Source organism: Myxocyprinus asiaticus, chromosome 14 (assembly GCF_019703515.2).
Source record: "Myxocyprinus asiaticus isolate MX2 ecotype Aquarium Trade chromosome 14, UBuf_Myxa_2, whole genome shotgun sequence".
In the NCBI taxonomy this organism is placed as follows: Eukaryota; Metazoa; Chordata; class Actinopteri; order Cypriniformes; family Catostomidae; genus Myxocyprinus; species Myxocyprinus asiaticus.
The window spans coordinates 41,309,800-41,334,033 of NC_059357.1; the positions used below are offsets into that span (position 1 = coordinate 41,309,800).

At 38.9% G+C, this 24,234-nt stretch overlaps 1 protein-coding gene across 1 annotated transcript; it reads right to left on the minus strand.

The window, feature by feature from the left end:
* Positions 1-2,228: 2,228 nt before the first annotated feature.
* Positions 2,229-11,404, minus strand: LOC127451188 (brain protein I3-like). The gene is made up of 3 exons (XM_051715683.1): positions 10,938-11,404; positions 10,166-10,301; positions 2,229-3,386 (listed from the first exon to the last, which is right to left on the minus strand). Exons 1-3 carry the CDS (start codon positions 11,071-11,073, stop codon positions 3,254-3,256), a joined length of 405 nt encoding a protein of 134 aa, XP_051571643.1. The 5' UTR covers positions 11,074-11,404; the 3' UTR covers positions 2,229-3,253.
* Positions 11,405-24,234: the final 12,830 nt, after the last annotated feature.

The following is a 24,234-nucleotide window of genomic DNA, read 5'->3' on the forward strand; positions in this document are numbered from 1 at the left end:
ATGAGTGGTGCTCGGAGATGGGGAGGGTGGCGGCCTTTGAGGAAGGGATGTATAGAAGGCTGGGAAATCTGGGGTAATGGGGCAGATATTGGCCTTTTTGGAAGGCTTTCAGGAGGGGTAGTGGAGAGGGCTCTCTAGTTTTAAATATGTGTATGCAATTTGATTCTTTTTTTGAAAATATGCTTTTTATTTATTTATTTTTTTTTTGTGCGTGTTTTGTGTTTTTTTGTTGTTGTTGTTTCCAAAGTATTTATGACCACTGGGGTGAGTTTGTGTCAGGTGGGGTTGTTCGGGGTGAAGGGTTTAATTGTACATAATTTGATTCTGCATTTTCTGTGATGTTTTTTATTTTTTTTATTTTGTTGAATGGAATCAATAAAAATTGTTAATATTTAAAAAAAAATGACTTTTTTCAAATAGTAATGGTGCTGTTTTTTGCATCAGTAATGTCCTGACTATACTTTGTAATCAGTTGAATGCCACTTTGGTGAAACCAATTAACTTCCTAAACAGCAAAATCGATACATTTTTCCAAACTTTTGGCCGCCAGAGTGTGTGTGGTGTGTGTGTATATATATATATTCTCCTTGAAAGTGTTTTAAGACACTGGTTAAAGAATTGCATTACTCCAAAACTAATAAAATAAAACAACCACAAATTAAAGTTTTAGTTTTATGTACAGTACTGTGCAAAGGTCTTAGGCACATTCCTTTTGCAAATAGAATAGAACAGAAGAACAGGGAGCCCTGCAACATATGTCATGGTCCCCACAAAGCTCCCCACTGTACATCATGTCAATCTGAGATTACATAAAGAGACAGAAGCAATAGCCTAAACAGTTAGAGGAGCAGTGGCAAATTCTCCAAGAAGCTTTGAACAGCCTGTCTGCCAATAAACAAGAAAAAATGTGTCCAGGTGTATCTAGGAGAATTGGTGGTGTTTTGGAGGCAAAAGTGTTCACACCAAATACAGATTTTTTTTTTGTTTACTGGTCTTCATATGATGTTAATTTATAAATGAAAACTATTCATGACATTATTTTTGAAGAAATCCTCACTAGGCAAAATTTGCCTAAAATTTTTTCACAGTACTGTACATACATGAAAAACAAGAAACTGCCACTAGACAACCCTGGGGGCCACAAAGGGGTGCTAGGGGGTCCGTGGAAAATATAAGAGAAATTACAATTCACAATGCATTTTAGGACTGTCACAGTGTACATTGATATAAAACACAATTTTTAAACAAATCTGATATTATTACTGTTTCATGCTGCTTTCTAAAAATGAAATTATTAGATTATTTTATTGCATTAAAAGACCTAGTTTTTAAGAGTATGAAATACAAACCAAATTTGTATATAGTTTTGTGAAAAAAAAAAAAAAAATTCCAATCATTCCTTGCAACGCACATATGTTCAAGAATTTACTTTTGGCATTTTTTATAATATTTCTCACACAATATAAATGGGGCTTTATAAAAGAAAATATATAGTTGCCTTTAAATTTTATGGTGAAAATTGTCCCTTGCAAGGAGATTGTCATATTTGGGGGTCCTTGACATCAAAAAAGCTTGAAAACTCCAGCACTAGACAGCCATAAAATTATATAAGTTGACATTAACTTTCACAGCCCTAAAATGCTAAAAAATAAAAATGAAATCTGAAAAACTTAATACTGAAACTAAACTGAAACTAGTTTCAGTATGTTCATCTCTGAACATGTTAATATTAAATTTAAAAAATCTCTTGGAATAGTTTTTCTACGGTCAGCGTGTATACATGCACAAGCTTAACACCGATTATGCTTAATAAGTCGACAACGCATGTAGCCATGTAAATGCCCTAAACTGTTCTCTTTCATCAGTGTAAGGTCATACAGTAAATGGCTTAAACAAATCACCCCAATTGTACATTGCACGTAAACACCTTTACCAGCATTCTTACCAGCTTGTGCAAGTGTTGTGTGCATGACTGTTCACGTTTTGATGTCAAAAGCAGAGAACAATCCAATGATTTCAAATCTCATGTAAACACGGTTTTCTTGCGGTGTCAGAGTTTTTGAATAGCCTGGTTTTCGGTAGTTATCAGCGCATTGGTGTACATGTAAACACACTCAATTTTAAACGTTGACCAATAAGGCTCACTGTGCAACATTTTGGTGATTCTGTGTGCTTTTCTGAAGTCAGAGATAGAGATGGTTGATATGATCAATACAGACACAACAAGAAACACTTGTAGAATTTATTTACAATCTCTTTAAAAAAAAGAAAAAGTTAGAACCCATCATGATAGCGTGCATAGTGTTGTATAGCACACCAAAAACATGTACATAATAAAATAAATGTGGCAATGACACTATGACCCTAACCTACATTATGAATTGGATCACACTGGACAAGCCCGAGACTGATTGTCAAAGAGTAACTCTACAGTACCTGTCCTTAGGTGACATTTTCTAGGCACCAACTTCCCTTGATTATTGCAGGTTTTATTTTAACTCAGAGATAGCCAAGGACCTTGAGTGAAACAACTGCACATTTACACACTCAAAGACAATTTCAAAAGAGCCCAGCAGATAAAACAATGATTATCAGTGCAGTACAAGAAAAACATGGCCCCCAAAATATCAGACGTCATTTAAAGAAAATGTCTAACAGATTCAGAAATGCAAGATATACAAATACCTCAGTGTGTATTGAAATAACACGCACACAAAAAGACAAATGCGGTACAAGTGTTTGGATCTCGAAGACGTGATTGACAGAGGGCTAGAAAGTATGTTGTAATCTATATATATAAAAAAAAAACAAAAAAACAAAAAAAAAACAGGGTGGATAAATGGTCATGTGAATTTCTATCCCAATACAATTAAAATCTCCATTTAGACGATATTAAACACAAAACCAATAAAACATTGTGATGCAATTCAAAATCAAGTTAGGAAATTGTCTGCGTTTCTTTTATACAATACATACAATGTTACTTGAGTGAGTCGGTGCATGTCTGCCTGTGAATTACCCCTTAGTGAGTCCAGGCTCATTCCGTTTATGGTAAAGGCACTAGTGATTAGATGACTGGAGGACTTTAAGATTGTACATAACAAGAGGGGAGGGGGAATCAGTGCTTGCAAGGCATGTAAAAACTAAAGAAACATCTTCCTGAAGAAAACAGAGTTTGTGGCTGCTTACTATTGTGATTACAATGCTGATGCTTAAAACAGAGCTAAAAATTCAGTGATGGGTTTCGGTCCCTCTAGCCGAATGTGGCTCCACAGTTTGGACACCTCCTCTGACGCAGTGCCAGGCAGAAGAGAATTCCCAGAGGAAAGAAGAATATGGCACACATGATTCCCAGACAGGTGAAATCATCCTCCAGCACGCCAACCCTGCAGAGAGCACAACACATCAGCCAAAACCCTTACAGCCGTCATTTATCAATGACTATGGACTACCACTGTGTGCGTTTTCATCTAGAACAAGGTTTTCCGAAACCGAGGTGATGATGGGGGTATGTGAACAAAACTCAGAGATTTCCCATTCATTCAGAGCCCTGTTTTTCTATCGTTGCTTGATTATTTTGTCAGTAAATGAGCTGCACCTTGCTGAGCTGGCCGTGTGGCATTGATGTGCAGTTTGTGTCACCATACCAGCAGCTATTCTTGTGCACCGACAGCTCTTATAAAAGTGCCGGTACTGTCGAAAAGATGAGAAGGGAACTCACTGAGACTTTAATCAGTATGTATATGATCAATTTTGTGCAAATAACATTGAGTTGTTTTACAAAGCTAATTGTGTTAAATATACTTATTTTTAATCTACCTTGTGTTAATGTTGTTTATGTGTACTGTAAATAGTCTGGAAACCACTCATCTAGAAGATGTTTTTAGATCATTTGTACATCTGCAGTTCACGGATGTTTTTGTGAAGTTTGATTTAGTTTGATTAATAATTAGTGCACTTCTGCACTATTTTATACCACTTTGTAGTGTAAGTAGTTCCAATAGTTTTTTCACGCTAGTGTGCTATGAGTACCCGGATGATGCACTCCTTTAATCAAAAAAAAAAAAAAAAAGTGTGGAATGTTGGACACTTCATTAGTCATGCTTGCTAAACTGGCCTGATCTGGTGCATGAGCCAAAGTCCTGTCATGAGCTCATGAGAAATGACGGTGTGAATCTTATGATGTGACCTGACTCGCTTTCTCACTCTCTCTCACATGCACAAACAGGAAGTGATTCTTCAATAAAAATGTCAACAGTGCTGAGCTGGTCAGAGTCCAACTTAAGGCCATGAATATGAACAACCGATTATGACGCAGTCCAATTAGTTAGAAATGCACAAGCTCTTCTTGTATGCTTTTTAAGGATTATTCAACCCAAAAAGGAAAATTCTAGGACTGGGATTTTCCGATGCATCATACTCTTCATTTCAACAATCTTGATATTGATTCTTAAATCCCATGATCGATATTTTACTATATGCGCAACTCTCTACAACGCAAGTAAATCACTCACATATGAGACTAAATTTTGCGCTATGAAACTTAAAATGTCTGTGATTAGCCACTGGCTGGTAAATGTTCAGATTTCACTCACTAGTGATTGAGAAGTATATTGGCGAAGGAGTTCAGCATCCTTTCACATCGTTTCGTTTGACTCGTTCAGTGTAACGTGTCCAAAGACAAGATCCACGCAAACCATTTGTCATTGAATAATGTCTCTTTTAATATCATTTCTGTTCTTTCCAGTCAGTTATTGATCAAAATCAACAAAAAAATACATATTTAATTATAATACCGAATACAGAGGAGGTAAAGAAGCCATTCAAGTCCTCTTTTTTGCTCATTTACAGATACTCTTTACCAGCTGCAGGTTTTCTTAAAGAGACAGTAACGATTTTTAGCTTGTGTTCCGTGAATCATATAAATTATGCATTAAACAAAGATGTACAAAAAATATTATATATGCAATATAATACCAAATCAATAATGAATACATGGATTTGTACATAAAGCTAAAATGTGACAAATTTAGAAAAACTAAATATAAATAGTCAAATTAATATTTTCATATTGTACCTAGTTAGAAGGTCCCCTGTATAATTAACAGCATTAGCTGGGAGAGAATTTGTATCTTTTTGAGAATTTATGAGAATTTAGGACATAACTGAAATAAGCCCAAATGAATCAATATTGAATTGAAATCGGAAATTAATCGAAAGCTTGTGAATTGGAATCGAATCAAATTGGGAAATCGGTATCAACACCCAGCCCTAGAAAATTGTCATCATTTATTCCCCCTTATGTCTTTTGAAACACACATGACTTTGTATAGCAGAATGTCCAAGCCGCTCTTTTCCATACTATGAAAGTGAATGGTGACCACGGTTGTCAAGCAAGATTTTCAGCAGATGACTTAATTTTCAGTCTGTTCCTCATACAAAATAATCAAATGACATCAGACGACTTTATATGGACTACTTTTATAGTGCTTTTTTTTTTTTTTTTTTTTGGAGATCCCCATCCATCAGCCAAAACATTCTGCTTTAGTTCTACTTTGACATTTCACACAAGGTCCGAAATTAATTTTTAAGCCTGCCAGTTAAGGCGGCTGGTAGATGAAAAAATGTACCAGCCAGTAAGCCTGATCCATTTTACAAGTGGATTTGACAGGCATGAAAGACAAATAAACAATAGTCATGTCAATTTTTGTTTGTAATAGCGTTTTCACAACTCGTTTCAAAGCAGCTTTACAGAAAATCATGCTATAACAGAAAATGAAGCTGAAACGTCTGTAATATCTAATTGTGTGGTTTAATTGAACAACGTGATAGTAGATAATGTCTTAATAAATGATTTGTCTTAAGGCCCCCAGTTAGCAAGCTAAAGGCGACTGTGGCAAGGAACATAATACTCCATAAGTTGTTTGTTAATGGAGAAAAATAAAATTGGAGAAAACCAGGATCAGCTGGGGAAGCCAGTTCTCTCTGGCTATACAATAGTGTATGCATTATTAAAAGTGAACTGCTTTTTTTAAATAATTGTGTTATTTATGAAATATTTAGTTGCCTGAAAGTCCATATAGAATTCTTTTTCAGATTATTTACTTATAACAACAAAACCCAATGTGTGTTTTAAACTACGTTGTCATGAAAAATCTGATTCTACATTAGGGCTGAAACGATTAGTCAATGTTATCGACAATGTCGACAATAAAAAAAATTATCGACAAAAATTTTCATTGTCGAATAGTCGTTTGATCTCATTTACCATAACATGAGATCACATTCAACTATAATGATGACATGTGAGAGCAGCACTGCAGTTCGCTCCTGACTGAGGAGAGGAACAATTACACAGCTCACAGTCTAAACTTTCCAAACAGCTTCAGGTGATGCAGATCACAAAGTATGAGGGAATTATAATGCAAAAATACAAAATAAGTAAATACAGAAGCACACTTGTTGTGGAGTAAGTGGAGATGGAGCTGCTGCTCCGCTTAAGCAAAACTTGCATGTCGAGCATCTTTAAAGGAAACACCGTGGCGTTACATCTTTAATGCAGTTATATTTAATGCGTTATAGCTTTAATAAAGTTCAAATAATACAAAAGCAGATCATGTAAATAACTACAAATTCCGAAACTGGCATTTCTCTGTGCAGTCAGCACCTCTTCTATGAGTTGCTTGAATGTCCCGATCTAAAGGGGAAAGATTCAAACTGCACCTGGCTGATGCACACTCTGTCACGGGGATGCTCACTGTGTCAAATATGTCACTGTGCATTTCTTATAGTGATGAAAATTGGCAATACGCAGCTTTATTAATAAGAGAGTGTTTTTTTTGTGAGAAAGATGGATTGAAGTGAACAAAGGTGAGAGAGGGTAGTCTTCGCCCCATTATACACTGCAACAAAATATGTTTTTGATTTGTTTTTGTTTTCAAATATAAATATCTAAAACTCATTTAAAACAACATACATTTTATTTAGCAGCTATACTGCAGAAGAAACAATTGTTATCTGAGAATATTGAATATAATATTAAAAATCCTTTAAAAAAAGATGCATTCACCTGAGAAGCAGCATATAAGATATTTAGATTTGCTTTTAGAGAAAACATTTTGAATACAAGTATATTTTGTATTTACTGCTCTCGCAGAAGTATAACCAAGTGAAAAAATACACTTGTATACAAAATACACTTATATTTATGATACATTCTCTTAAAGCAAGTCTAAATATCTTATATGTTGCTTCTCAAGTAAATTAATCTTGTTTTAAGGATTTTTAGACAATTTTAAATGGAAAACAAGACAAAAACACTTGATAACAGTAGGAGTTTTTGCAGTGAATTTCTTTACTGAATTAAACTTAAAAAGTATTTTGTTCCCTTTAATTCAGTGAATGTAATGTAGAGGTATTTTTAAAAGATGATTTTGTCCTCTTTATTGTTAGTAAGCACGTTTAATACAACCATTTAAGTCAGCGCACAAGCTGAATAATCGGTTTAGAGCTAATGATTAATCGGTGCAATAATCGCCCAAATAGTCGAATAATCGTTCTAATCGTTAAATTCATCGATTATCAAAATAATCATTAGTCGCTGCCCTGTTCTACATACATTATAATATCACCAATTTATTTTTTATTTTTTTCGCCAAGCCATCACATGATATAATTTTCTCAAAGAAAAGGCAGCTTCTAAACAAAACTATTGCTATTGATGGCATGAAAAGATGGGTCATAAAGAGACTTGTGAAGCTTGCAGAAATTAGTTCACAGTTGTTCTGAGTCAGTCATCTGTTATGTGTTTACAGAAAGAAGACACAAGGCACATAAACATCTGTGGTCACTTCTGAAGAATGTCAGCTACCCACAAACAAGAGTTTATTTATGGATTTCCTCTCATATTGTGCCGTTTAACTGGCAAATTATGCTGTACAGTTATATATATATAAACTTGACCAATAGAAGAACATTTACATATAACTGGGGGTGGGGGGTGGGGGGGTATTAATCATGCACTATCTATCTACAGTTGAAGTCAGAAGTTTACATACACGTAGGTTGAAGTCATTAAAACTCATTTTTTAACCACTCCACAGATTTCATTTTAGCAAACTATAGTTTTGGCAAGTCGTTTAGGACATCTACTTTGCGCATGACACAAGTAAGTGTCCGGTTTTCCAACCAACAATTGTTTACAGACAGATTGTTTCACTTTTAATTGACTATATCAATTCTAGTGGGTCAAAACTTATAAGTTAACTGTGCCTTTAAGCAGCTTGGAAAATTCCAGAAAATGATGTCAAGCCTTTAGACAATTAGCCTCTGATAAGAGGTGTACTGAATTGGAGGTGTACCTGTGGATGTATTTTAAGGCCTACTTCAAACTCAGTGCCTCTTTGCTTGACATCATGGGAAAATCAAAAGAAATCAGCCAAGACCTCAGAAAAAAAAAACTGTGGACCTCCACAAGTCTGGTTCATCCTTGGGACCAATTTCCAAACGCCTGAAGGTACCACATTCATCTGTACAAACAATAGTACGCAAGTATAAACACCATGGGACCACGCAGCCATCATACCGCTCAGGAAGGAGACACATTCTGTCTGCTAGAGATTAACGTATTTTGGTGCAAAAGTGCAGATCAATCCCAGAACAACAGCAAAGGACCTTGTGAAGATGCTGGAGGAAACAGGTAGACAAGTATCTATATCCACAGTAAAAACAAGTTCTATAGAGACATAACCTGAAAGGCTGCTCAGCAAGGAAGAAGCCACTGCTCCAAAACCATCATAAAAAAGCCAGACTATAGCTTGCAAGTGCACATGCAGACAAAGATCTTACTTTCTGGAGAAATGTCCTCTGCTCTGATGAAACAAAAATTGAACTGCTTGGCCATAATGACCATTGTTATGTTTGGAGGAAAAAGGGTGAGGCTTGCAAGCCGAAGAACACCATCCCAACCATGAAGCATGGGGGTGGCAGCATCATGTTGTGGGGTTGCTTTGCTGCAGGAGGGACTGGTGCACTTCACAAAATAGATGGCATCATGAGGAAGGAAAATTATGTGGATATATTGAAGCAACATCTCAAGACATCAATCAGGAAGTTAAAGCTCGGTCGCAAATGTGTCTTCCAAATGGACAATGACCCCAAGCATACCTCCAAAGTTGTGGCAAAATGGCTTAAGGTATGACAACAAATTCAAGGTATTGGAGTGGCCATCACCTCAATCTGACAGAAAATTTGTGGGCAGAACTGAAAATGACTACAATTAGGCCAGGAGGCCTACAAACCTGACTGGTTACACCAGTTCTGTCTGGAGGAATGGGCCAAAATTCCAGCAACTTATTGCGAGAAGCTTGTGGAAGGCTATCCAAAACATTTGACCCAAGTTAAACAATTTAAAGGCAATGATACCAAATACTAACAAAGTGTATGTAAACTTCTGACCCACTGGGAATGTGATGAAAGAAATAAAAGCTGAAAGAAATAATTCTCTCTACTATTATTCTGACATTTCACATTCTTAAAATAAAGTAGTGATCCTAACTGACCTAAGACAGGGAATGTTTTCTACGATTAAATGTCAGGAATTGTGAAAAACTGAGTTTAAAAATATTTGGCTAAGGTGTATGTAAACTTCTGACTTCAACTGTACCTCACATGTTCTTACATTTAAAGGTGAATTCAGTTACTTTTGTCTTTGTGTCATCTTGGACTTACACTGACACCTAGTGGTTTGGATGCAGCATCATTTAAAATCAATACTTTTCAGTTTCAGATGTCATTGTAGAAATTTAGTATTCACAGTCAGGCATGATTACTTTAATCAATGAGTGAAAGTGTCAAATAACAGGACAGATACTGAGATTCATCGAGTAGTATTCAGCTGGTCATGTGATTCTAACATGGCAGCCCCCATGTGCGGACCCTCTCCATGTAGAATAAAACAGCTTTTATAAGATTACTGATATGACTGGAGTCTTCATTTTAATGTGAATGCTTATGATTTTCTACATATATTGCGAAATTACAATTCAAGTCTTTACGTGTTAAACTTTTTTAATGAGCAAAAAATTACTGAATGCACCTTTAACACTGTGAATTCAATGTATGTATCTTTGACTCATTGTACACAATGGGATGTATATTGACTCACCTGCAGGCCGGACATCCTCCCACCACCACAACAGAAGGCTGGACTATGGTGTAGGTGCTGGTGTAGGCTGGCTGGGCGGCTACGGCAGCAGGCTGTCCGGGGACCGATGGATAACCGGAAGTAGCCGCTGGATAGCCTGTAAAACATCATAAAAACCCATTTACATCTACTCTTTTCTAAACGTATCACTTCAGGTGTGGGTGACACACTGTATGATGAGCAGAAGTGTTGTTCAGAGCTGAATATTTAGAAAAGAAAGCGTAGTTGCGGGTATATAAACTATAAAAACATTGAAACAGAGAGACAATCAGTGAAAAGTCAATGACTAGTTAATAACGAACCAACACAAACAAAGTGTGGGTGTTTATACAGTCAAAACAGTCATTTAAGATCTACGGACTTTAAACCTCTAAAATTAAACGGTTTACATAAGAATAACACCATTTCTGTAACATTAAGAATAAGCAAACACTATGAATATTCAAACACTTGACAGCCAGAAGTTCTTATTACTCTCATTAAACACTGATTTGAAATAAATGTCATATTTATCTTGCAATAAATTACTAGAAGGTATCAGATGGTAATACCATAGCACAAATATGGTAGGTATTTCAAAGAATACCATAGTACTGCCTCAGTACCATTTGTTATTGTAGTCTTACTGAAACTTTTAGGCAAGTCCGTGTAACATAACATCGCCTATACTTAATAGGCCCCTGGTGTGAGAGAGTTATTAACAGGTTGAAAACAGTATTTTCGGTTCTCTTGCCTTGATAGGGCGGCGCTGCTGAAGGTTGGAAGCCCGCCGCGGGTGGAGCGGCCGCGGGGATCGAGCCGTAGTCATACGCGCCCGGGACTGCGTTGTACGCTGGAGGTCTGTCCTGGAGGAGAGGTTTACTATCCATACTGTCTGATCCGAGGCGTCCTGTTCACCAAACGGACCTGAAATCCTCTCGAGGTTCTGTGGCGTGGACGATCACTGGAGTTCAAACACAAACCAAAACAAAGTTCTGCTGCGCGCTCTCCATGCGACAACTCCCGCGCTCACAGTGTTAGGTAAATAAACAGTTAGTAACACGTTTATATGTTCTAAAGATGCGCCATCGCAACTTCTACTTGATTCCTCTCGTTTGTAAGAGAGAAATGTGCGTTAGTTGAGAGTGAAACTCCTCATCAAACTCAACAAGACGGTTTTTTCCTGCTCGCGCTCGCTGTCACAAGACTTGAGTCACGTGATTGAGTCTGCGGGGACAGAGGGTGGGGAGACCTCTTAAAGAGACAGGCGATCATTTACGCAGATAAAACAAGTATCTACGGCTGCAGCTTACAGAATGGGGCGGGGCAACATATTGGGGCGTGGCTACACGTGTAGCCCCACCCATAACTTACTCTCATTGGCTCGGTCATCTTTTATTGGTGTACATGATAGGAGATGCGTTTTAAATAAGTGTAGCCTGATCATTTTTATTATAGTGCTGTGGCTCATAAGTGATGTGAAATTGTGTTGTACCTCACGGTTCACTGCAAACAGATGTAGTAGGAGTCTGACTGAGCAGCCTGTTGTTGTGTGAAAGAGGAGGGCAAAATTACTAATCCTACTATGGTGAAGATTCAACTCTAATGCAGTAGTCAGTGTTGAAATAATTAGTTTTTTTAGTGCTATGACTCGTAAGTGACTTTGTTATGGAAGCCGGTTTCTGCCTCATATGAGATACTAAGTCATTATTATGAGATACTAAGTCATTATTATGAGAAATGTTCTCATTAATTTGAGAAACTATCTCATAATAATGGCTTAATATCTCATTATATTGACTTACAAAATCGTATTTTTTATCCTCCATAGGGCGGAATCCGGCTTCCATAGTAAATTAACTGTAAATTACACTCCAATTCTCACAAAAGTTATAAAGATGTAATATAAACGTATTTTCAAATATCCTAATTTTGGGGGGCAGAATGCAAAACCTCATGTCGTTCATTTAATCATTCATTCATAAGGCATGTGCTTGTTTACAACGGACAATTCTCGAAAAAACCGAGATCATGCATGCACTCGGTTTTCACACTGGGAATGTTTGCTGCGGTCTGAATCCGAGCGCGATTGTATCCGTCGACCCCCCCCCCGCAGCTTTGGTCTGGTTTCAAACTCGTGTCTCGTTTGGAAGGATGCGTCCTCCGGAGTTCGCATTTGTCGGCCGCATACGTCATCAAGGCTGTCTCATTTCATAAAAGCGAGTAGGACACTTCGAATGCGACCTTCTTTCACGGGAATTCGGAGGATGCATGAGGTGTATCCTTCGTGGGCACTCACAACCCACAATTCTTTGCTTCTATGGAAATTTCTAAATAAAATGACGCAATTTGCCCATAAATATGATGTTCAAACGCAAGTAATGTTAATTCCCAAGTTGAAGTACCTCAGTAGATGTGTGCAGAGTATATAATATGTATAATTATATTAATATATAATTAAAATAAAGTATTAGACTAAAAGTACACCTGTAAAATCAATTTTCTTTTCTCTTTACATCACTATAAGTCTCCTAAAATGTACCTCATGCATTCCCTTCTAAAAGGACTTTGTTCCCTTCTCACTCAATGCACTCGCGCTTGTTAAAGAGTGGCGCGCTGTCATAGCAACCATGTTACGTTCTGTTTCCGTTTGTCCTACGAAGGCTGTCTCGTTTAAACGAGTCTTATTTAAAGGAGGACACTCGGTATACTGCAGCCTTCAAAGGATGCGTCCTACCTAGCATACAGCCTTCCAAACGAGACACTGATTCTGTCGAACCCCGGTGTTTTTCCGTCATCAACTTGTGTCATCACAAACGTGCACATGATGGAAAGCACAACACGGGTCGCTATATTTGTGTGTTTGTTATTAATTTTGTGTCATTATGCACACCAGAGTGGACGACACTTGCTCCTCTGTGTGTCGCATGCCGTAATTCAGCAGTTGAACATCCAGGAGAAGGCGACTATATCTGATGCATAATTTTTGAGAACCCAGCTGGTTGCACGCTCACTCACTCACATAATTCAAATCAAGTCAAATCAAATCACTTTTATTGTCACACAACCATATACACAAGTGCAATAGTGTGTGAAATACTTGGGTGCAGTTCCGAGCAACATAGTAGTCGTGACAGTGATAAGACATATACCAATTTACAATAAACATCAGATTTACAACACAATTTAAAATCTAATATACACATAATTACACATAACACAATATACAAATAATAACATACAATGTACAGTATACAATACACACAATATAGAATACACATTATACAATAAAAAAGTATATATAGTATACATAAAATGTACAGTAGGTTGTATTGTACTGTATTGACATTCAGGCTGTCAGTTGACAGTAAGTTGTTAAGAGAGAATATAATATAATAATAATATAATTTATGACAGTCCAGTTTGAGATATAAGAGTAAGAGTAATAAAGTGCAGTGCTGATGTATTTTGATCGTGGGAGATCAAGAGTTCAAAAGTCTGATTGCTTGGGGGAAGAAGCTATCATGTAGTCGGCTGGTGCGGGTCCTGATGCTGCGATACCGCCTACCTGATGGTAGCAGTGAGAACAGCCCATGGCCCGGGTGGCTGGAGTCTCTGATGATCCTCCGAGCTTTTTTCACACACCGCCTGGTATATATGTCCTGGAGGGAGGGAAGCTCACCTTCGATGATGTGTCTGGCAGTTCGCACCACCCTTTGCAGTGCTTTGCGGTTGTGGGCTGTGCTATTGCCGTACCAGGCGGAGATGCAGCCAGTCAGGATGCTCTCTACAGTGCAGGTGTAGAACCGTGTGAGGATGTGGCGGTTCATTCCAAACTTCCTCAGCCATCTCAGGAAGAAGAGGCGCTGATGAGCCTTCTTCACAATGGCTTCAGTGTGGATGGACCATGTGAGTTCCTCAGTGATGTGGACACCCAGGAACTTGAAGCTGCTGACTCTCTCCACTGGTGCTCCATTGATGGTGATGGGACTGTGTTCTCTATCTCTTCTCCTGAAGTCCACCACAAGCTCCTTTGTCTTACTGACGTTGAGGGAGAGGTTGTGCTCCTGACACCAGTGTGTCAGAGTGTGCACCTCCTCTCTGTAGGCTGTTTAATCATTGTCAGTGATCAGACCTACCACCGCCGTATCATCAGCAAACTTAATGATGGCATTGGAGCTGTGTGTTGCCACACAGTCATGTGTGTACAGGGAATACAGGAGTGGGCTGAGAACACAGCCCTGCGGGGCTCCAGTGTTGAGGGTCAGTGATGAGGAGATGTTGCTGCCCATTCTAACCACCTGACATCTGCTTGACAGGAAGTCCAGGATCCAGCTGCACAGTGAGCTGTTTAAGCCCAGAGCCCGGAGTTTCTCATCAAGCTTGGAGGGCACTATGGTGTTGAATGCTGAGCTGTAGTCTACAAACAACATTCTCAAATAAGTGTTCTTTTTTTCCAGGTGGGAGAGAGCAGTGTGTATTGTAGATGCAATGGCATCATCAGTGGAGCAGCTGTTGCGGTAAGCAAACTGCAATGGGTCTAGTGATGGAGGCAGCACAGAGTAGATGTAATCTCTGATTAGTCTCTCAAAGCATTTGCTGATGATGGGGGTCAGAGCAACAGGACGCCAGTCATTTAAGCAAGTGATTTTGGATTGCTTTGGAACAGGCACAATGGTGGACGTTTTAAAGCATGTGGGGACTACAGACAAAGAGAGGGAAGGTTGAAAATGTCCGTAAAAACACCAGCCAGTTGGTTCGCGCACGCTCTGATGACACGGCCCGGAATGCCGTCTGGACCCACAGCTTTGCGGATATTCACCCGTCGGAAGGATCGGGTTACATCCGCTACAGAGACGGAGAGTGAACTAACCCATGTAGCTTTGGCCGCGAGAGCTCTCTCCACGAGGGTGGTGTTATTTCCCTCGAAACGAGCATAAAAAGTATTTAGCTCATCCGGGAGAGGCAGCGGTGTTCACGGCGGAGTTTTTATTCCCTTTAAAGTCCGTGATGATATTAATTCCCTGCCACATGCTTCTAGAGTTGGTGATGTTGAACTGTCCTTCAATCTTGTTCCTGTACTGACGTTTTGCTGTTCTGAGGGCATAACTGGCTTGTTTATGCTCCTCTGCGTTCCCGGAATTAAAAGCGGAGGTCCGCGCATCAAGTGCCGCACGAACATCGCTATTAATCCAAGGTTTCTGGTTCAGGTAGATCCGTATTGTTCTGGTCGGAACGACGTCCTCTACGCACTTTCTGATGAAACACGTTACGCTATCAGCGTAAAGCTCGATGTCGTCATCAGAGGCGGACCTGAACATCTCCCAGTCCGCGTGATCAAAACAGTCTTGTAGTGTAGAGTCTGATTGGTCCGACCAGCACTGGATTGTTCTGAGGGTGGGTGCTTCCTGTTTCAGTTTCTGCCTGTAAGCGGGCAGAAGCAGAATGGAAGAGTGGTCCGATTTGCCAAATGGTGGGCGGGGGAGGGATTTGTAGCCGTCCCGGAAGGGAGAGTAGCAATGGTCCAAAACCCGGTCCCCTCATGTGTTAAAACTAATGTGTTGGTGGTATTTTGGTGCAACTGATTTGAAACTGGCTTTATTCAAGTCCCGGTCACAATGAACGTGGCCTCAGGGTGCGTGGTTTCCTGCTTGCTTATGATCCCATACAGTTCCTTGAGTGCCCGGTCTGTGTCGGCTTGTAGCGGGATGTACACAGCAGTGATAATGACCGCTGTGAATTCCCTCGGTAGCCAGAATGGTCGACATAGAAGCATGAGAAATTCCAGATCAGGAGAGCAGAAAGACTTGATAGAATGTACGTTCCTCTGATCACACCAGGATTTGTTGATCATAAAACATACACCACCACCTCTGCTTTTACCTGAGAGGTCTTTCGCTCTGTCTGCTCGGTGAAGGGAGAACCCCGCGGGTTCAATGGCTGAATCTGGAATCTCAGCAGACATCCAAGTTTCCGTAAAGCAGACAATGCAGCAGTCCCTCGTCTCTCGTTGGAAAGAGATCTGCGCTCTCAGCTCGCAGAGCTTGTTGTCCAGAGACTGAACATTTGCCAGTAGAATACTGGGTAGCGGGGGTCGATTTGCACGACGTCTTACTCTGATGAGAACGCCGAGAATATTTAAAAGGCACCAAACCTTTTCTGTGTCCTGCAACATTTCCCTGCCACTCATGATGCACATGTGTGTTTGTTTTTGTGCAACTGATGATGTCATCATGCTTAAATCAATCGTTTTCTGCCATAACAGCTCGTCATCATGAGTGATTATTTTGCATGATTAATAATAGTTTCTTTCACTGACCAAGTTTGCTTTATGCACGCCGTCTGTATCTGCTCGATCTATTGATTAGGCTACTCTGCATTTTAGGAATTTAGTCGTTTTAATTTATGCCATCAACAATAGCAAACAAGAGGCTGATGAACTGATGAAAATTATTATGCCATTCTTGAGATAGTTGCGGTGCTTTCACTCGTAGCTTATTTCATATTGATTCATAATAATTTCATAATAATATCATTTCTTTTAAGGATTGTAAACAATTATCTCTCCTCCTCGTTCCAAAAATGTGTGCTCCGTTATGTCATCGGCCTAAAAATTACTTTCTAATTGACATGCACACAGAAACCAACCCCAGTCAATAAATAGTCCGTTACAGCGGAAAATAAGGAATATTGCATGAGGCATGCAGGCTATAACTGTTAATACTGTACTGTCCTACCGGTGCATGAGCACCAAACACAAAAAAAGAAAAACACATATACATGATTTTCAGTTGGCATTTGTTTAAGAATATTTTTACATCAGTTTCAGCCTTTATAAATCCCGATTTATTCCTCAATTTTAATGTAGGATAAAATCCATGGAATTTAGAATTTAATATCACATACAAGAAATCAAATGGTTTGGCTCAACTATTCAGTATCTCTTAAACCATGATAACACACCAGCAACGACGACCACATCTCCTATCATATATGACAATGAAAGATGATGTAAATGTAGCCCCGCCTCATTCTGCAGGCTGCAGCCAGGTCCTTCTCACCAACAATTCCTATGGCAACTTTAAGACAAAAAGTTTTTTTTATTTTTTTAATGTAATTTTTTTGCCATTTCGTTCTTCCAGTTAAAAAACGAAACTTGAAGCAATGTCATAAAATATGAGGTATATTCGTAAACTCTTGAGTTGTGATTGGAAGTAGAGTACACTAATACATCAATCGATTCTGAGCGTTTCTCCACATTACACATGAAGGAACGCTTCCATCCAATCACTGCACTGTCTCATGCATGAGCTCGCATTACAGCGGAGACTTCAAAACCACACACGGACTTGACAGCGGTTCCTGGTTCAGATATGAGAGCGGACTTTTACACAAAATACCGTGGTGAGATGGGAATCACTCATCAGAATGGACCGCGGTCGATAACCAGACCAGAGCGAGCATGTTTAAGTGCGAGATGTGAAAGACTGTTGCTGAACAAGAGGGGTTTCATGACACTTTAATGTAGTGAAAAATATTTTGCTGTTAACAACAACGCTGTTTTGGAGTGTTGCCACAGAAACAAACTTTCCAAAGATGTGAACAGCTACGAGTAGAATCTGTTTAGTTGCCATCTCGTAATTACAGTTATTCCGACAGTACGTGAATGCAGCATTGTCACTGAAAAAAGCCAAACTTTGTTTAAAGAACCCTAGGCGAATGAAGACTGCATTTATACTACTCTTGGCGTCGTTTTTAGAACATGTTTACTTTGTTGAAGAAAATACAAATATAGAACATCACATCCAAACCACACCCATGATTAGATTTAACCAATCATCAATGCTCTTCCACAAGCGGAGTTCCCCTTTATTCTTAGGGAGAATTTGAGGAAAGTGCACAAACAGGAGAAATAGTACCAAACGAAGGAACATCAGGGTAATTTTTCCTAGATCAAAATGAGGTCAAGTAGCCTACTTATCAGTAACTAGTTTTCCTGCTTTTATAAAGTATGATAGTATGATTTACATACAGCAACTATTTTTGTAAGTACTCACTGGGGTTTACAGGCACTACATTTACATACAAATAATATTACTGTAAGTGTATATTGACCACATAGCACACTGTTTAAAGGAATAGCTCACCCAAAAATGAAAATTCTCTTATTAAAACAGATCGTATCACACAAGGATCAAACTAATGGAGTCCGATGGATTACTTTTATGCTGCTTTTATATGATTTTTGAATATTCAACATTTTGGTCACCATTCACTTGCATTGTATGGACCTACAGAGCTGAGATATTCTTATAAAAATATTTGTATGTGTTCAGCAGCAGAAAGAAAGTCATACACATCTGGGATGGCATATGGGTGAGTAAATGTTGAGAGAAAATTAAGTTTTGGGTGAACTATTCCTATAACCAAGATAACATACATAACTAAAACATACAAAACCCCTGAAAGTAAAAAAAAAAAAAAAAAAAACATAAAAAAAAAAATTGAGGTACCTGATCAGGTGAAAATGCAATCATATGTAAATTCATCTTTTTCATGGCATATGGATTATTATCAGTCTGAAATAACGATGCATTTAAGAAGTATTTTAGGGGGTCAGAAATTGGCTGGTTGGCATCACCTCGTTAGCCCCTGCTGGTAGATGTCATAACTACCATTATGATGGCAAAAAACATCCCCATTTGAAACATCCCCCGTTTCCCCATTGACAGCCATGCAAAAATAACCATGTAATCTGACAAGTAAAGAAAATTGAAAAATAAATCAAGTGTGAAAAAAGAAAGACAGCAGACAATACATTCCATGCTTTTAAAAGACCTCCAAAAAATTTAACACTCTTAAAACATCTACCATAATATAATGAAATATTTGCGATACTTGCAAAAAATAAATATATAAATAAATAAAAAATATTAAGATTCAAAATTTACAACTCCAGTTGAGGGGATACTGGGCAACCCATAGACCCGCCTATTTCCATGGACTCGGCCCTGGTGATAAACAGCACTCATGTCTGAGAAGGATAAATGCCAGCGATATATAGTATCCCCCCATCATAATCTACACCGAACATGATCAAATTATGTGCACCAACATGCAGATCATCACGGCTGTACTGGACAGGTGAAGCCACTTTAGATGAAGAAGAGTACAGAAGCAAGGCTCGAGCCCACGACGAATCCTCCCCAAACTCTCTGTACTCTTATATCCTGTCCTCACGGTCTTTCTCTGTGTGGTCCCTCGGGAGAAGAGGTGAGTGGCTTTGGCTTTCAGAATGAAAGCAAGCTGGGAGTGAAGCATTTCGAGTTTCATGCACTCACAATTAACGCAGTCAATCTCAGCAGGCGCAGTATCAGCATGGGCTCAGCCCAGGTGATAACAGAGCTCGTACTGAGCAGGTGAGGCCATTTGATTTGGAAGAGAAGACGCACACAAGGTTGAGCCGGCAACATCCTCACATGTCCGCGCCATAGCGTCAGCCACTGACACAGCGTCGAATTGACCAATTTGAAAGGAACTGTATTTCATATTATTTTTATTTAAATATATATATTTTTTGTCCCTATGACAATGGGAGTATTTAGCTGTTTTTTAAATGAGATGGGCCAGTCTCCACCTCTCGGGGAAACAGCACCAGCCACAAAACCAAGAGGAACACATCCTTTTGTTCCTCATATTTTCATGATGGCTTAATGCGAGGAATATTCCACATGTCGACACATGGAGTTCTGAATATTTATTTATTTATTTTATTTTATTTTATTTTTTGGCAATAATCTAGGATAATTTATTTAGAGTTAAGCCCAGAAATTAGGTATAAACAGAACAATAACAGGTCATATGAGCCCCTTTGGCTGATTCTACTGTGATATTTTGTTGTTGTTGTTATTAACAGTATTTATTGATTCCATCCACAAGACAAACACAACATAAAATACGGAATCAATTATATACATTAAACCCCTCCCTCCGAACATTCCCCACCCCCCACCCGACACAAACACGCACTACAGTGGACACTTACAATTAGAACATAAAAATGAAAAAAAAAAAAAAAAACATAAAAAATATACTTTCAAAAAACAAGAATACACATACACATCAAACTAAAAATCTCTCTCCACTGCCCCTTCCCGAGAACCCTCCAAAAAAGCCAAGTATCCATCATACTTCTTATCAAACAAATCCCATATTCAGCAAATGCTACCACCCCGCCCATCTCCCCGCACCACTCCCGAAACGCAACTTTTAAGTGTCTATCCCCAAAATTAATGACTGCCCCATCACCTAAGATGCAGAGTCTGGGGCAAAATGAAAACTGAGTGTCCAATACATCACACATAAATCTCTGAACCCTCAACCAAAATTCTTGGATCTTAACACATCCCCAAAAAACATGGGTTGTGATTGGCATCACCAGCAGGTGGGTGTGTCTTTAAGACCAAGCCTATATAATCTAGAGGGGGTCCAATAGAATTGATGCAAAATCTTAAATTGCATCAGACGCACGCTTGAATCTCTAGATGTAGACTTGATGTTTTTTAGAATCCTCGCCCACACTCCCTCTTCCAGTACCAAGTTTAAATCTTTCTCGCATAATCTCTTGAGAGAAGTTGAAGCTCCATCCCCAAGCCTCTGAATTAGCAGGGAGTAATACACTGATGCCTCATGACCTTTTCCAAAAGCAGTAATCACAACTTCTAGAGTATCTGCTGCTTTAGGGGGGTGTATGCTACTCCCAAAAATAGTACAGAGCAGGTGGCACAGCTGTAGATACCTAAAAAACTGAGATCTGGGAGTGCCCACCTGCCCACATTGCTCGAAAAACTTTTTATTAAGGGGTCAAAATCACACAAATTTGCTGGGAATAAAATGCCCAAATATTTAATGCCCTGTTTGGGCCACTGGAAAGCGCCAGGCCGAAAAGCTGTTACTGGGCAGTACGCTGTCAGATCCAAAGCTTCGGATTTAGACCAATTGACTCTGTGGAGGCAAGGCATAGAATAGATCTAGTGGGGTCAGAGGCGAATAATTAAAATATAATCTGCGTAAAGCAAAAGCTTATGCGCCATACCTCCCGCAATCATCCCTGGAAAATCATCTTCCTTTCTTATCGCAGCTGCTAATGGTTCCAGGGCAAGACAATGTAATGATGTAAAAAGTGTTATAATTCATCAAACTTTATTTTGCCACTTTGTTTAAGAAAAACTTTGGTTCTTAGCCAGGTGCAGGAAGACTAAGGGATGGTCCATCATTTCATTATAGGGGAGGAGTTAGGAGTATATATAAAATTTATGCAGAATGGAAATTGCGACTGTTTTACACAGCATTTAATCTCGGTGTTTATCACACATTATATCACACTACTTCCTTGTACTGCATGTATTTGTTTAGAGAAATGTTTATGTTCTTTTGTGTTGCCGATGTGGAATACCCCCACTTTGATCAATGGTATATTCCCCTGGTGCTGCACTCTTCAGTCTGCGTGAAACATTCTGAAGAGAGGTATGTGTCTCTGTCAGTGGAAAATTCGAACATGTTCCTAGAGTATATTAAATAGAAGTTACAATGAAATCAGAACAAAATACTTTGGTAATACTGTTGTTGACCCGGTTGTGTGTAAAATTAAAGGTTGTACATGTTTAACACTTGACATAATTTGTATCGCTTTAAACGTGCGATGGTATTTCTATGAACGGTACTTCTGACGTATCACTTTATGTCCTATGTTCATTTTCATAAGAATGAAGAGGCTTGTTAATGTTAATTTGAGTTTATTTCATTTCGTTGTGTTAAAATTAGTGGTTAATTCTTCGCTCAAAGAGTGAAATGTGCGCCAGTAATCCACGGTGCATTTTGGGTAATGTAGTTCATGACTATATGTTAAAGTAAAGAAATTGAAACTGTGAATTGTGACTTTAGTATTGTAAGTTGCCTGCATATTAGAAGATGGGACAATGTACTAACTAAATGATGTATTTACAGATTGTGAAACAAGAACAAAGACATTTGTTGTAAAGCTGTCCCATTTTATGCTTGCAGGTATGAGTTATTGTGTTCATTTTGTTTTATTATTGTTTTATTAATTTTCAGTATTCATAAATCTTGTTAATTTTATATAAAAATATACCTTTGGGGTTATGCATTTTATTAAGTGGAACAATTTAAGATACTGTGAAGAAAACAAATCTTGTAATAGGAGTCTGCGTGAAACATTCTGAAGAGAGATTGTGAAACAAGAACAAAGACATTTGTTGTAAAGCTGTCCCATTTTATGCTTGCAGTAAACACCCAAGAAAAGGCACTACTGGTATTTGTCCTTATTTGGGGTTGGTCCTCTGGTGCGTCTGGTGTTCCGCTACAACAATACTGAACAAAACGGGGAAAGAGGGCAACCCTGCTGGGTGCCCCTGTCCAGAGTAAAATAATCTGAAATTAATCCATTTGCTTGTACCGCCGCTACCGGGTGTCTATAAAGTAACTTATCCATCCAATAAAAGTATTCCCGAACCCATATATTTCCAAAATCTTAAAAAGATAATCCCATTCTACCATATCAAATGCCTTTTCAGCATCAAGTGAGATGGCAGCGACCAGAGTCTGATCATTCGCCACTGACCACATGATATGAGACGCTTGATGTTATCAGAAGAGTTACGGCCCCGAATAAACCCCACCTGATCTATATGTATAAGAGATGTCATATTTTTACTTAATCATTAGCCAACATTTTTGACAGTATTTTTACGTCTAACTGGATCAGGGAAATTGGACGGTAACTCTTACACTCACTTGGATCTTTGTCCTTTTTAAGAATCAGACTGATCTGGGCTTGTGTCATGATTAGCAGAAGCTTTCCATTCTTTAATGATTCCGTATAAACTTCTAGCAAAAGTGGAGCCAGTTCTGTAGCATAAGATCTAAAAATTCAGCGGTAAAGCCATCTGGCCCCGGAGCTGTAGGCAAGGCCTTAATTACCTTGCCAAACTCCTCCAAGGTAGAATCTTAGAATCAAGAGAATTTCTAATGGTTCCACAAAGTTTCGAATATCTTCATCAGTAGACGAAGATGTGGAACTATAAATATCAAGATAGAATTCTTTAAAAGCATTATTAATATCAATGCCTGAGGTAAATATTTCATCACCAACAGATTTCACTGAGGGAATGATAGAAAAAGACTCTCTCTGCTTTATAAATCTAGCCAAAAGCTTCCCTGCTTTGTCCACAGACTCAAAATATGAAAAGTCTCTCAAAAGTCTTGTCCTGAATAGCCCAAACTCCACCTTCCACAACAAAATAGTATTATATCTGTATTTCAATCGGGTAAATTCTCTGAGGCCATCAGATGACATTCGGACTTCAGCTCTGCCACAGCACTTTTAATATTCCCTTCCAACTCCACGGATGGTCAAGTGAATGTTCAGTGAGTCAGGCACACTCGGCTGCATAGAAAGTATCACACAATGACCTACTCACTCCATTGACTTTATGAAGGACATCGCTTGCTGTGGGCATGAAATATTTTGCAGCCATCCTTAGTATCTGTTCTCAGTTTGGCTGGGAACAATGATAAAGCGACCTTCCATTGATGTAAGAGTTTCTTACATTCCTTGAATCAATCACGTTTCTCTCTTGTCGAATTCGCAAAGTCTGGGAACAAGAAAATCTTGTGGTTCTTCCAAGAAAACCTTCCTTTACTCCTCGACTCACGTAACACAAGATCTTTATTGGATGATCTCAGAAATTTGGCCAGAATTGATCGGGCCTGTCTCCCTCCGCGGATCTCTGAGCCGGAACTCTATGAGCTCGCTCAATTTCCAGCTTATGGCCTGTTATGTCGAGCAGACTCAGGAAGAGCCCATCCAGAAATTTCACCATAGCTCGACCTTCTTCGTCTTCAGGAATTCCAACAATTCGGACGTTGTTTCACCGGCTACGATTCTCTAAGTCTTCCAACTTTTCCCTGACGTGCTCCAAGTCTATCTTGGTCTCTAGTGGATTAGCAGCAAACTCCCTCTCCGATGACTC